The sequence below is a fragment of the Botrytis cinerea genome, chromosome 7, assembly GCF_000143535.2.
Source record: "Botrytis cinerea B05.10 chromosome 7, complete sequence".
Lineage (NCBI taxonomy): Eukaryota > Fungi > Ascomycota > Leotiomycetes > Helotiales > Sclerotiniaceae > Botrytis > Botrytis cinerea.
The window spans coordinates 387,774-402,711 of NC_037316.1; the positions used below are offsets into that span (position 1 = coordinate 387,774).

The 14,938-nt window shown below is 43.8% G+C and overlaps 4 protein-coding genes across 5 annotated transcripts; 1 reads left to right on the forward strand and 3 right to left on the reverse strand.

The window, feature by feature from the left end:
• BCIN_07g01060 (hypothetical protein) lies at nt 1-4,827 on the reverse strand. The gene is made up of 3 exons (XM_024693825.1): nt 4,245-4,827; nt 949-4,182; nt 1-867 (listed from the first exon to the last, which is right to left on the reverse strand). The coding sequence occupies exons 1-3, from the start codon at nt 4,373-4,375 to the stop codon at nt 285-287; spliced, it is 3,948 nt and encodes a 1,315-aa protein (XP_024549614.1). The 5' UTR covers nt 4,376-4,827; the 3' UTR covers nt 1-284.
• A 1,314-nt stretch (nt 4,828-6,141) lies between these two features.
• BCIN_07g01070 (hypothetical protein) lies at nt 6,142-8,026 on the reverse strand. The gene has a single exon (XM_001551471.2). It carries the CDS (start codon nt 7,758-7,760, stop codon nt 6,345-6,347), a length of 1,416 nt encoding a protein of 471 aa, XP_001551521.2. The 5' UTR covers nt 7,761-8,026; the 3' UTR covers nt 6,142-6,344.
• Nucleotides 8,027-8,493: 467 nt separating this feature from the next.
• Bcdao11 lies at nt 8,494-10,295 on the reverse strand. 2 transcript variants are annotated; one of them, XM_024693826.1, is made up of 3 exons: nt 9,597-10,295; nt 8,936-9,545; nt 8,494-8,842 (listed from the first exon to the last, which is right to left on the reverse strand). In XM_024693826.1, exons 1-3 carry the CDS (start codon nt 10,245-10,247, stop codon nt 8,583-8,585), a joined length of 1,521 nt encoding a protein of 506 aa, XP_024549615.1. In that variant the 5' UTR covers nt 10,248-10,295; the 3' UTR covers nt 8,494-8,582. The 2 variants fall into 2 exon arrangements, with proteins under 2 accessions (XP_024549615.1, XP_001551520.1); XM_001551470.2 differs by having other exon boundaries at nt 8,494-9,545.
• Nucleotides 10,296-12,005: 1,710 nt separating this feature from the next.
• On the forward strand, nt 12,006-14,812 carry BCIN_07g01090 (hypothetical protein). Its single transcript, XM_024693827.1, has 2 exons — nt 12,006-12,313; nt 12,395-14,812. Exons 1-2 carry the CDS (start codon nt 12,219-12,221, stop codon nt 14,517-14,519), a joined length of 2,220 nt encoding a protein of 739 aa, XP_024549616.1. The 5' UTR covers nt 12,006-12,218; the 3' UTR covers nt 14,520-14,812.
• The last annotated feature ends 126 nt before the right edge of the window (nt 14,813-14,938 follow it).

Consider the following 14,938-nt stretch of genomic DNA (forward strand, 5'->3'; position numbering starts at 1 on the left):
TGTATACGGGGTATCATTGTATTTGTATAGAAGGCTAGGTATATGCATGATCTTTGTGTATCTCCTTTAATCCTATCCCAGCCCATCCTATCCCATCCGATTTATATACCGTTGCTTTTTATTCCATACCATCATGTCCCAGCCGAACCTTGTAACATTCCATGTCATCCGATCTCAGTCCATCTCACACTATCCCAAATTACCCCCGAAACCCGACCCATCCATCCATCCGTTTATCTATCTATTCACCCAGTCCTCCTTTTAACTCCACCAAATCCTTGACCCTACCCACTCCCTCTCCTCTCGCTCTCCTTCTCCATTTCCACCACTATCTTTCCCAATTCCTTCAAAGGTACAGGTTTACTCATAAAAAGATTGATCCCGCTACTATATGCCTCCCTCTGGCTCTCATCACTAGCCAACCCAGTCACCGCCACTATAACACTTGCTTTCCAACCCTCTTTCTTCTCCAACCCCCTAATCTTTCGAGATGCCTCAAACCCGTTCATGATCGGCATACTTATGTCCATAAAAATAATATCAGGTTTCACTCTCGCGTTTTGGTAGGTGGTTACTGCATGTAGACCATTTACTGCGCAGTAATATTGCACAGATAATTTTTTCATACACGCGATGAGAATTTTCATATTAATGGTGTTGTCTTCGACGAGGAGTGCGATCGGCTTAGTGGTCAAGAGAATTTCGGATAGTGAACGATTGTGTTCTGGTTTAGCACTACTTGTGTTAAGAGCAGGAGAAGTGGTTCGTCGTGGATTAGGAGGCATTGTGAGGAAGGAATTATTATTCCGGCTACTAGATCTTTCGAATATAGAGAGAAAACAATCTGCGAGCTTTTTGGGGCCAATTCTAGAATATTGTTAGTCATATTCAGGAATCTCAATTGAGCGAGAAAATTTCAAAGTCATGAGCAATGAAGAGAAAACGTACGGATTGCTGAGGAAATGTATATTTTGGTGGGTCTCGAACAAGGTTCTTCTTTCAGATTGTTCAAAGCCTGTTAAAACAATCAAATGCTTCTTATGATTATCACCTGTAGTTTCCGAGTAGAGAGTTTTCCAATGATTCTCCAGTTCGTAGAATTTTTCGGAAGTTACCATGAAGACATCTGCACTCATTGCATCAAGTCCAACAGCTTCACTAAGCTTCATTCCAAACCAATTCCTGGCCATCCTAGAGATTGCTGGACCCACAGATATATCATGGCTAGATTCCCCACCTGCCTTTTTCTCAGGCTCAGGCGGTGAAATTTCCATTCCTATCAATACCAACTCTAGGCCATGAGTGTAACTTCTAGCTTTTTCGATATTGTTTGGCATGCGAGGTAGGTCGCCAAATTGTGGTTGGGACTGATCTAGTTTGAGAACAACGTTGACAACTGTACCGGTACCTTGGATACTAAAAACGTCGATTTTCCCATCGAGTGCTCCGACAATTTGACGAACGATACTGAGACCCAAGCCAGCGCCAGGTGTCAAGCTATCTTCCTGGGCAAAAGGAGTGTATATTTGACGCTTCAGGAAATCTTCCGCAATTCCCCTACCAGTATCACTAATCGTCAAAGTGACTAACGCTTGATTGACTCTTGAATTTTTCGATGTGACAGTCTTACACCCAAGACTGACTTTGATCAATCCTGATGTGGTATACTTCAATGCGTTGCCAAATATATTCATCAGAATACGCTTCCAAGCCCCAGGTTGAGTTAAAAAAGTCCAGTTGGATTTGTGGTCTACATCAAGAATTACAGCTAACGGCGCTGAGTCCTTCGTTCCTTGAAAATCAGAATTGGTAGGCGAATTTAGGTAGTCAACATCAGTGTAAGTGTCATGTGGATTCGAGTGAATAACATGAATGTGCCCAGCATATATCCCATTAATGACATCCTCTGTAATTGAAGCAATATCAAGATCTGAGGTCAAGCTGATTGTCCCGTAAATCTGAAACTTCTCTGCTGGAACGGCCCTTCTTCTCTTAGACGAGTTGCGTACCACTCTTTGTTCCGTCTTTTGCGCCGTGGTAAAATTATTGATTTTGGCATAGTCAAGTACATTAGTTAATGTATCAAGTAGAGTTGTAGAACAATGTCCAATTGTCTCCAACGCACTCCTTTGATATGTGCTAATTTGTGTATCTTGTAGAAGCTCGATCGATCCTTGAATTCCTTGTAGCGGACTCCTCAGTTCATGACTTATTGATGATATCAAAGCAGTCTTCGTTTGGTCAGATGCGACTATCTCTAGACGAGAGACTTCAGCCATGATACTATTTCCGAAAGCAGCAACATAATTTAGATCGTCATCTAGACTAAGTACTCGAGTTGGATCTGAGGTCCAAAGCATAGTACTAGCAAACCAGCGCTCACTATGCGAATCCCATAATGGTAAAATCATTACGTATCTAGCGCCGGGAAATATTTGTAGCATAGTTCGACCTTCCATAACCTTAGAAGATGCTTTCTTACATATCGAGTTTTGGGAAGTTTCCGCAACGACTGATATTTCTCCAGTCGGCGCAGCGTCGAGAATTTCATCTTCACTTGACGACATATGACCTCCTTCGTCAAAGGCAAAAACTTTGCCATGAGGATGGCGCTTGAGAAGGCGGCGAACAAAGTTTTCTTTAACAGTGAGGTGCTCTGGAAAACTTGTATCCCCACGCAATGTACAACGTGAGGCTGTGGAATATGCTAGTACTTCACACATGCGTGTTTGCGACGACTGTGCCTTCACTTCTGGCCCCCTGTCAGAATCCCTTCCATCAACACTATCCGAGGTATCGTGCCGCGAAGAGGTTCTTGAAGCATCTTCGCTGCTGGAAATCTGTGCAGCATCGTGTAAGCCAGCGGTTCTCTCTTGATCATTCAAAGAAGATTGACGTCCAAAAGAGCTTTCTTTAGCATCAAAAAAAATCACGCCTTCCACATCTGTTGACTCACGTATGAGATTACTAGCACGAGAAAGCATTCTTTTTAAAACTTCGGCTTTTTCGGAAGGAGAACGAGCTTTAACATCGTTGATAGTTGTATCTCTAGGTGTCATAGGTGTATGCGCTTGATCGAGAGACTTGGATAATGAGCTTCTAGGGGTTTCGTTTGATGGCGAGTCAAGAGGTATTTGAGGAGAATGAATGGGTGAATTGAGGGTGGATGGTTGGTCGAGTTGTTCCTTGAAGCAGGGTGAGATATTCCTCACTTGAACATAGGAATGGTTATTTGATTCGTTGTTTTCACCTCCCGGCCTGAGCGGCAGACCATTGCAAAGATTACTCGGAGGTGAGGATGAGGTCGGAAGTAGAGATGTCAACTCCTCCATCTTTTGAAATCGATTGGCAGACGATGAATTTGCTTCAGGGCCAACAATCGCTAAATTCTCAAGGGAAGCTTCAGTAGGAACCGTCGGATTCCCTACGCTTCTTGTAGCATATGAATCTTTGCCCCGAACAGATGTTTCGCGATCATTTCGAGTGCGCAGCCACCAAGACTTGATGCTAGAATGGCCTTCCACAAACAATCCTAATCCTTTCACCATCTTCTCTCCTCTCTGATGGTCTCGCTTTACAGCAATGTTCTCAAGGTGCTCCATCACTGTATCAGTTATGTCCGTTAAAAATTCCAATTCTTCTGGCAACAATCCGTTCCGAGGTATGTCATCAAACACACTATATGCGCCTATGTCAAATCCTTGACGAGATCGTATGGGCACAGTAGCCACGAACCGGATCTTCGGGCATCCAATAATATTGGGGTCGAAACGCAAAGTTTCTCCAGACAGATCGTTTATAACTTTTGGTATTACCTTAGGTCGAAATTCAGTATCGTTGCGCTGGCTCTCTGATCGTGGTGTGTTTATAACAGCAGCACATAATGAGTCTTCGCGAGGTATAGTTCGTAAGCCTAGCCATAGGGAATCTCCATCATCGTGCACATCATCATTCTGTGATGATAACGTCTTGGTCGACTCTGCCAAAATATATTCATGTGTGCGATCAACAAGGGAGATCATAGCCCGCCTTGCCCTTAATCGCAGAGCACCAAGTTGTGCGAAGGCATTGAGTGCTCTATCCGATGACGAGAAAGCCTTGGGGTAGTTTTTGGAACTTTCTGCATTTTTATCATTTTGTTCGCGCGGGGGGATGAGGGGTGCTGCAAAGGGGGGAAGATATCTGGATAGTCAAATGTTAGGATGGAATGAGTCGAAAGGATAAGGAAGATTCATTTCACTGACTTGTAAACTTCTCGTACCCTATGAACTTCAGACACCCTAATAGATGTTTCCGAACTGAACTTGGCTGGCATCGCAGTTGGGAGGCGAATTAATGGAATCTTCTCACAGGCGTCATGCTCAAATGTGACCATACAATTCTTCCAAAAGGGCAAACTCTACCTAGGTAATCACGAAAGCGGGACAGGATTGGATTTAACAAATGGACGGACGAGCAAGCGAGCGAGTGAATGTAGCATAAATGAAATCGTATACAAACAGACACACGGTACCATAGCGAGGTGTAGTAATCATGAAAATAAGAATTCAAAGACAAGTTATTAAGGTTTGAAAGGCCCCAAAAGATTGTAGTAGCAATAGCAGGTAGCTAGGTATAAGGCGGCGGAGATCTGAAGATCTTGATTGGACTGATCAGTAGAAGTGGATGCCGTCTATCAGATAAAATCTGCATGCTGATCGCCGGCAATGGCATGGTGAATTATGAATCCGATGATTTGAATTTCTTAGTGGGCTGCGGTAGGTAACTTGAGTCGAGTAGTCGGCATAAGAGATGATACGAAGGAAATGGCTATCGGTGGTTGGATCTTTTCGTTTTTTTTGTTTTTCGCGTTTTTCCTCTTCCACTACGAAGAGCCGGGATGGATGGATTGGAAGAGGTTTTGGGGAGGTGGGGTAAATGTGTGATCTTACGTACTCATCCGCCCATGCACGCAAGTGCTGTGTCACGTGTATGTATAGCCAATTGTGAAGATGTCTGCTGTGGCTGGTGAAATGTGGCTGATGGCTTCTGGAGCGTCGACTGGAATGTGGCGTGGCTTATGTTTGAGACCCTGATGAGGTAACCACTTTGACCTAGCACGTGCCCGCGCACCTCGTAGTGAAGAACATCAACCACTTCCAGTTCCACTGGTGAAAAGTTGAGACATTGTTGCAGAATCCAGACTACACTGTATATCATCAACCCTTAGCTTCAGTGCTGCAGTATTGGCCGTCGCAACCCAAATCAAACCTCATTTCATCAGTCTTCTACATCAATTACAACAATAACCACAACTCAACCTCGCAATCCGACATCATCCACGATGATCCACCTACCTAGGCCTTCTTGATCCTTCGGTACTTTTACGACTCTGTACGCTTGATGCGGGGTATAGTGCATACAGAAGCTTGAAATTTGTTTAGCCATAGTCACGTTTCATCTATTAAAGGGGAAGACATGTTATGATATGCGTAAATATCTCCTTATTGGGTAATCGATGGCTAAGTTTGACTTGGATAGGAGCCGCTGATTTTCGGGATACCGGTATGTTATGAAAGACAGGCTAGTATACCACATGTGGACCACGAGTATGAGACATATTTTAATATAGATACGCCATGTCTCTACTGGTTACCATGTGTCTAACCCTCTACCAGCACCGTTCACGAGCATCAGCGCGAACTCCATCCCACCAAATTCATGGTCCTCATCCATCACCAACTCCCGTTTCCCATTTTCAACGCCACCATTCTAATTAGATCAAAACCAAAAATGGCTGTATTTTGGTTATGTTACTTGGTGTTTTTTGATGGCCTGTGGCTATCGTCGATGTAGTGTGGAAAACTGCACAGCACTTTACCAACGGTTATCTTCGGATTGAGACGACATTTCATCGCAGGATTTATAGAAAATCAACATGGGTGGGTCCTCAGGCTACACAATAGTCCTCGAGTGGAGCGAAATAGCTTCGTTGCTCTTCAAAGCAGCTTTTCTGTGGTACATTCTATCTCGAAATATTTCTGGTTATCTGAGGAATCCTGTCTCGTGAAATTCCAGCCCCTTTAAGCGCGACTTCGCAGCTACAGGGGAAATTATTTAGAGAGTGCATGCTTCACATCAGACATAACCAACAGCTTGGTGTGTAAAAATAAAGTTATTCAGATTCAATTTATATCTACAAAATCTTCGACGGGTTTGCCTGCGCACTAAAAGTCTAAACTCAAATTTTCTAAAGCGCATGGATAGAAGCTGTCAAGAGCGCCACGAACTTTGCGAGCCATTAAAGTTCTTACTCAAACGGGTGACACTCTTGTAAACATTCTCCTCGTCAGCATGATTTTCTATCATTCACCCCCTCCCAGTAAGCTCAACAGAGGTTCCTCGTTGAGAGGAAGCTCTAATGGGGTTTTGGCCACGTCCAAATTGAATGGCACAATCGTGGTATCCGACGACTTGCGAGATTGCTTCTTATGAGCAAACAGCTCAGCTAGATATTTCAACCACAAAGGAGTAGAAGCTGTGATTGTCGCAGAGTGGTCCAGTCCCGGGTATCTAACCAAATGCGCAACATTGCCTGCTTTCACGGTTTCCTGGAATGACGTCAAGGTGCTTTCAGGGAGAACCGAAGTATCGTTCCATCCCTGAATGATCAATATTGGCTTCGAAGCTCGATCACCTTGTGCTGGGGCGTTCATATCCTGAAATTTTTTGAAAAGTTCATCATTCGCAGGTGTTCCATTAGCGACTACGAACTGGTCCCGTGGCAAGTCTAGGGAGAGGCCCATGAAAGCCAAAGTACAAGACTGCATTATATTGGCCAACTCCACCCGCTTGTTCATCCCATAGGCCAAAAATGGCGACGTGTAATTGGGAAAGATTGCTTTGAGGCCGTAAATAACTTGGCCCAATTCGGCAGTAACGACAAACTGATGAAAATCAGGACGAGGGACTATGCGTTCGAAGGTCTCGACCGCCATGTCAAAAATCTTGGATCCGGGAGATATGGCAACTGTTCCAAGATATCCAGAGGTATGGTTTTGTATAAGAGGGTGCTCCGATAGCTTCCACACGGCGCCACCACCTTGAGAATGCCCCAAACTCGCCCATTCTTTTGTGAACACACCGGGAAATGCTTTCCGAGCTGCCTGGATGGAATAGAGTACATCATTGGCATGAGCCGTGTAAGCACTGTATTTGTGTAAGGTATGGTTGTTGCCGAGACCGGCGTAATCGGTGGCTACAACAGCATAGCCACTATACAACAATTGAGCCCAGCTATTATAGTTGAAAAGACTTGGGGAAGATGATGGCGCGCATCCTCGATGAACACCAAGTGTACCGTGGGCATAGGCGACAAGGGGAAACTGACTCCCATTTGCTGGTGAGGCAAAAGGAAATGCTATGAAGCCACTCGATGGTACGATACTACCATCTAAGTCTATGGAAGTATACTGAAATCGAAAAGTTGCAGTGCCATCGGGTATGCTCAGGGCAGAGCTATCGACTGGTTGCAGTTTTAGAAGGTCGCCTGGAGCAGAGGAAGAGAAATTGTTTGCTGTACTGTAGAAATCAAAGTCGAATTCTGTACCGACGGTTTCGAGGTCGGCAGTATTAGATATGGATAGGATTGCTTGACAGGACGCATTACACCCATATGATTGGAGCTCAACTATGCTGACATTGAAGTTTGATGCTTGGCCGGTTGCTGATCTCGCTGGTAATGCCAGATATAGAAAGGAAAGAATTGTAATGATGATCATGATGGTAGAGTGAGTATGTACAGTTTGATAAAGATGGTGATTGGAAGGAGACGAGAAAAGAGTACACTTATATATGCTCAAAGATTTAGCAGAGCATCCTCAGGTCGGAACCTGCGGACGTTAAGTTCATGTAGTTCTCCTTTCGTTAAAGTTTAATTAATGATGGCTAACGCTGTAAGTGTTATGAGAATGATCCATATATCCAAAAAGAATATTGCATGTCCTGCGAATTTCAATTTCCTCATGATCTACCCAACTTTCTCTTCGCGCAGAACGAGCCTTGCTATTTGCGATAGTAATATGGGAGTTCACTCACAAGGCCAGCTCGTACGCCATTTAAAGTGGATCGGTACATACGAATAAGAACCGAAGTTTTGCCGTCGTATGGACATCGTATGGACATCGTAGGAACATTAGCTGAGTCTACGCATGTGCTGCACTTCAGGAAGATTTACAGAGCAATGGCCGTCTTAATGGTCTGATTTGAGGTTTGGCATCGAATCGGCCTACATGTACAGTCGGATCGTAGTTGCTGCAGTAACGCAAGCATTTATGAATCAATTTCTGAGATTGATTTTGCGATGTCATACGGTGAGCTAAATGGGTCTTCATTTTCTTCTTCGGCTTCATTTGGGAGTGGAGTATCAGGGACAACAGAATCGTTTAGTGGTTTTTGAGAATTTAGAAATGAAGAGGAGTTGAATATTGGAGATAGAAGGATTCTGGAAGGTACTGTGAATGTGAATATGAATGCCTCGCTTTATTTTTTGGTCTTCTGATGCGGGACACCAAGGCTTGTTTAAATTTTACAAGTATGAAAGATTATATGAGACGGGGAAGCTCGTGGATGCTGCTTTGAGCAACCCTTTTGGAAGAGCAAATAAACTCCTCTGGAAACCAGTCGCTGACTACTCCATCTGGTTTCCAGATCTGCCCATTAGAATTGACATTTTCGCGACCGAGAACCTGGAGTGCAACAGCCACCCCGCTTAGCCAGGTGGTAACCATGCCTGATCCGTTGAATCCTGCTGCTATCCACTCTGCTGGCGCAGCGTTTGTATTCGCAGTGACCTGCTTGTTTCCTACGTTCACAGCACGCTTGGTTAGACTTGGTGAAAGTTTTCCTACGAGAGGCATGAAGTCACAAGTTAGTCCCATAGCACCGGTCCACATACTTTTAACGATAGAGCCATTGGCATCTTCTCCCCAAAAACTGGAGCGGAAAGATACCGGAAGTACACCTGCGAGATATGATCCGATGGGTTGTTCAATCTTGTCATCGTCCCATTGACCAACTTCATTTAAGCCGGTGCCATCCATGTGGACTGATCCACCTCCGGTCATAATCTCAGCCCCCAAACCATCCGTCGCATCGGGCTTTCCAGGCCGCTGCGTGATATATTCATAGTCTCGACTACCAACGATAGACCAAGAGATCTTACCATCGTAGTGAGGAAAAGATTTTCCTGGTCGTTGAGCAGACATGTGTCCACGCAGAGGAAAAAGTTTCCCAACCAATCCGGGTACTAGGTTTGCGGTGAAGGCTTCTGTTGCATGGACGACATGTGCGGCTGTGATGTCGCCCCGTGAGGTGTTCAGAAGGAAAGGACTATCTGGGTTACTCGTAGTTTGGATTGATTGCACCATGGTTCCTGTCTCGATAGAGAACTGCTCTGGAAATTTTGATAGCAGAGCCGCATATATAGCAGTGACAAATCGATATGGCCATAATGCACCACTGGTGTAGGTAATCCCTCCATGGAACTGACTACTGAAACCAAATTGCTGCGGAGATTTAGAAAGTGCTCTTTATTGGAGATTGTGCCGGGGGTTTACCTTCTGGACTGTCTCTCCGTCTAGAATCTCAATTCCTTTGGCAAGCTCGGGTAGATCTTCTCGCAAGATACATAGCATCTCAGTAGCTTCTTTAAGCCTCTCCGCATCAGTGAAAGCATCCACTGTCGTAACGTCTCGTGCTTCACCTTCTTTCAATCCTTCTTCTTTTGATAAGTTGAGGAGGAAAGGTCTATGCTTCAAATAAAACTCCAATATCTTTTGTGCACTTGCGGCTCCGAACCTATCCTTAAATTTTTTGTACTCATAGAAAGGGGCCACTTTGATATGTCCACCATTCCTGCCCGTTGCACCGCTACATATAGTCCGCCCCTCTAGAATAGCTACTTTTATTGGTCTCCCAATAGCCAGACATTCATTCAGGATGGTATATGCGACACTGGCTCCAGTCATACCAGACCCAATAATCACAATATCTGCACGTGGAGCCAATTGCTCAGACTGAACATTTACAAGTTCAGGATGTAAAGGCTGCTGTTCCCAAAAAGAGCTTGTGGGATTTTCGTGGGGAAATTTCACTCGAGTGATGCGATCAAGCAGCGCAGAAGCGGCCTTGTTGCTCTCGGCAATAATGGCAATGAGGCCCAAGATGCCGAAATAGCCATCTCGCAAGAGTGAGAACACAGAGCCCATTATTGTGTGTGCTGCGAATTCAGCAAGAAGGAGATTATTAAGGAGGGCTGCGGCAGATGTAGTTATCGAAGTTATAGTACATGTATATAAGTAAGAGTTGTGGCCCTAGCTTATCGTATGTACCTTAAGTGAGATTAGGCCAACCACCTCAATTTTGAATCACGAATTTGAATATTCTATTGGAATGCGAATTTTGTACTTTTTTGATTCAAATTAAAGATACATATTTATATTGATGAAGATGATGATGATAGGTTTTATTAATATTGACATACCTTTCAATGTTTTAAAGTTATCCAAGCTAATTCAAGGGAAGATCGGTTCGCTCAAATTTGAGTACACCTCAATCTATAGCAAGAAGCATTTGTAAGATAATGTCACGGGCTCGAGGTTTCACTAGCGTAGTAGGCGCTTAGTCGCCTTTGCTGAGATATAGTAAAGTTACATGGCACTTCCTTTCTTCCTTCCTTCTCCATAAAGTATCACATATAAGCTTGTACCAATCCCTTGCAGAGTGGTACAAAATCAACTCGAAACCCAAGAAACAAGGTTTATATTCAATCTATGATAATGATAGAAGAGCTCAAAAAATTATAAGAACTATAAAAAAATATCAAAAAAAGTAACGGATAACCTTCAAATGACAGAAAGTTTTCATGGCTTTGAATCGGTGTGAAAAAAGGATTGTCAAGTCAGTACAAGCTCCCTTGTTTCGTAATTTTTCTTCAAGATATATCTAATCATGATAACTGACTCTTGCTTTTGGTAGTTTTGGAAAGGAATGGAGACTTGACGATCAGTCTATTTATTTGAATTATGTGAGTAAGAGACAAAAAGTTTTTAATGGCTGTGCAGAGGTTAATGAGGATAAACTCAGGTTTATACAAAGGAAGTATGATCCCGAGGGAGAGTTTGAAAGGTTGTGGCCGGGGTATTTCAGACTTTGACTGGAGAATGATGGATGAGGATGGCCGATGAATTCGGGATGAATTCGAGTTAGGTAATGAAAATCGACAATGAGTGGGCAAGATTTGCTATTTTGGGAGATCTAGATTGAACCGTCTTTTCAATTCAATTGAATGAACCTGAATCTAGACTTTTCTCTAGAATCATTCTCATGCAAACAATCAGATTATTGGATCCTCGCAGATCTCGGAAGATCGAGGCACGCAGCCGTTCAATGGCCACCATTTAGGTAACCTACCACAGCACGGGCACTGAGCCTCAATCCTGAATTACTCAATGCTTTCAACGGCAATTCATTGAATATACCGATCTATTTCCAACCTGACTAGTTTACGTTACATTTCCCATGTGAGTCAAGCTTTTCATTCGCGCTTGTCGTTTCACCCACTCATTTTCGGGTTCGCTAAACACATCCCCTGAAATTAATGCTAGCCAATCAAATGATTCACAACACGAGTCTTTCAGACGAGATAATTTTACTAAGCGCCAACGTCATGTTTGAGCTTCATGCTGTGTATTTTCCATTTATTGGATGGGAAAACTTGAGTGGGAACTACAATAAACTGTGGTGAAATCGTACAGCAAATACACTAGTTGTCTATTTACCTGTCGATCTGGTGGAGTTCTGGAAAGGCGCCAAGTTTGTAATGCAGTGCACTGGTTTTGGGTCGCAGTCCCGGTCATGTTCATTGAGATTTCGAGTATATAGAATCAGTCGAGACTTTTGGTAACATGATTTCAATTTCCATATTCTACTCATCGTTCGTTTTCCTATTTTCAATTCCATTCATTGTTTCGTATCTTGTCTGTCATTGATTATTTCCTTCTTTTTCTTTTTCCTTTCACAACTTTCTTTGCTAAATTGTTAATCATTAATTTTGGTACCAAAAATTTGCAATCTTTCACATATTTATCAGTCTATAACCCTAGTACACATCTAGCTTTTCTTTTCCTCCTAAAAATCCTTCCCACGAAACAATTCTTAGAAGTATCATTTCTACAATCATGAAGGTCTCTCATCCACTCTCTTTTTTTAGTACAATTTTTCTTTCTCATCTTGTTGCGGCTGGTCCGTTGTGGCGCAACGGAACAAGTAGGAAGTAAGTAAACTTCTCTCTCACCCCAGGTCACTTTGCCTGGTTGGTTCCTGGATCGATAGTTCTGATTTGATTTGGCCTTAGCTTTATACGAGGGGGTGAAATGAAAAGGGATAGCGTTACTCCCATCGCGATCACTATTCTCCCTGGGACGGTCACTTCTTCGATAATTAGTTCTACAGCCCAAGCCGAATCCACATTGTCGATAGAAGGCACCACCTCATCCAGTGCAACAGATTTTACTTCACAGTCGAGCAGCACTTCAGCTACGTCCATAATACAGTCAACGGAGGGATCGAAAACGACAGAATCAAAAAGCGAAACGAGTACTTCTAGCACATCATCGGACAAAGATAGCGAATCGAGGACTCCATTGAGCTCTGCTACATCCTCGCAACTAGCGTCTTCAATTATATCGAGTATAGGAGGTACAGCTCCAATACGATCAAGTAAATTTTCAAATACCGAAACCATAGATGGAAGCGTAATTCCAACAGCAACAGAATTAACTCTTACTCTTACTCCACCACTAAGCACGACGTCCACCGGGGAATCTTCTACGAAAACTGAAACGTCAAGTCAGGGTACATCTGGGTCACAAGCTGGTTCTCCCTCATCGAGCCAGGTTTCTTTGCAGACTACAACGTTTGCGCCTCTTCCTACTAGTTTACCTGAGAGTAGTCTTACGGCAAAAGCTTCTTCAATCTCATTAGATAGTTCGACACTGTCAAGTCTGAATTCTGTTCAAACTACAACATTCCCACCGCTTCCAACTACCTCTCCAAAGGCTACTACAACCCCAGAAAGCTCTTCGGGTGAAACTTCCGAGGAATCTCCGTCAGCAACTCCATCATTCGTGCCGACATTAGCGTCGAGTATATCGGTCGCACCATTCGGTACTGGAAACTCAAGCACGGCAGCTACAAGAGATCCGCAAAGTTCCGGTAATTCGGATCCGAGTTTTGGATCCACGATTGGCATCACAACGGAAGCTTCTAGGATCACTTCTCAAACTTCTATAAGGGAAACTCTGTCACCTACCACGGTTTCATCAAGCACTGCTAGAGCTTCAAGCTTGGTGGAAAGTGTCGTTTCGACGAAGGAGACTTCAAAGGTTACCGCTCAACCGCAAAGCACTATCGTGCAGTCTAGTGTGGTGGCGACTCAAGACTTAGGATCTACCACAGGAGCATCTGACCAGAGCATTACTTCTCAAACCTCAATAACTGGAGGTCTGTCTCAGGCGACATCGATTGATTCTTTACAGACAACATTTGTATACGTAACCACAGTTGTTCCATCTTCAACTCTTGGAGTTATCCCATCCTCCTCCTTTTTATCCAAAACCTCAACTTCATCTACACAAGTAGAAACCACAAAACTTGAATCTTCAACGTCTTCACTCTCTTCGGCAGCAATAACCATCAAGACAACCGAGGTCTCTTCGTTTTCCTCGTCCTCGGAGCCACAAACTACAATTTTCCCCGAACTGCCCACTACACAACCTGCTAGCACAGCAGAGATTCTCGTAACAACCGTAACATTATCAAGTAAAACAAGAGAATCGTCTTCTAGCACCACAAGAATATCCACTGCTACATCCTCCATCAAAGAAACCACAACCCAAGAATCTATCCTCCTACCTACCACCCAGATCACTACAGCTGATATCCCCAAGACTACTGAAATAGCCAGCACTATAATCATCAGTGTAAACACTGCAGATTCGAATAATGGAGCTGTAACTGTATTGACTATCATTCCTGTTACTGCTGGTTCAGGTTCAGGTTCAGGTTCTGGCAACGACATTGGCATTACCAAAACCAATGATGGAAACAGCGGCGCAACCACATCCATAACCATCATCAACGCCAGTCCCACTGCTACCACAACAGCCGGAGGTAATGGCCTAGCGCAGACTACACTTACTCTTTCGCCCACTTCTCCGACTCCCATACGCACGTCTATTTCTATATCTACAAGTGCGATAGATGATGGGTTGAGAACAACGACGTTGAGTATTTCACCACCGAAGGAAACGATTATTACTAGTGCGCCTGCAGCGACGACTACGAGCGCGGCAGAGAATATTTGTTTGGGGGTGGGAGGGGATGGGAAACTTACTAGTATGAGTAGCTGTGTGGGTGGCGCGACGGAGACGGTGAGTGTGACGGTTACGGCAAGAGAGACGGTTACGGTTAGGGGGTAGAGTATGGGGATGAGTGATAGGGGTGTCATTGGGGAGGGTGGAGTGGAGTGATGAAATAAGTGAATGAATGAATACACGAACAAAAAGTGAAAATGAGGGGGGGGGGGGGGAAAGGAAGAGAAAAAATTGACAACTTGGCGTTTGGATATTGGATACTGGATATCGGATAGATGGGGCAGTATGTAATGGACCGAAGGAATTGAATTGATTTATTTAGAGATTTCATGTTATGATGGATTGAAGAAAGAATTGTGTGTAAATCGTATAGGGTGATGAGAGCTTGAATGACTACAAACCTTATTGGAAATTTTCAATCTTTTCTTGTTCAAATTGTAGATCTCTTGGGAAGTGGTATGGGTTAAAATAAACGGCTGTTGTGTAGTCACCAAGGATTGTTTGTTTTTCCAGCTTTGTAGCTT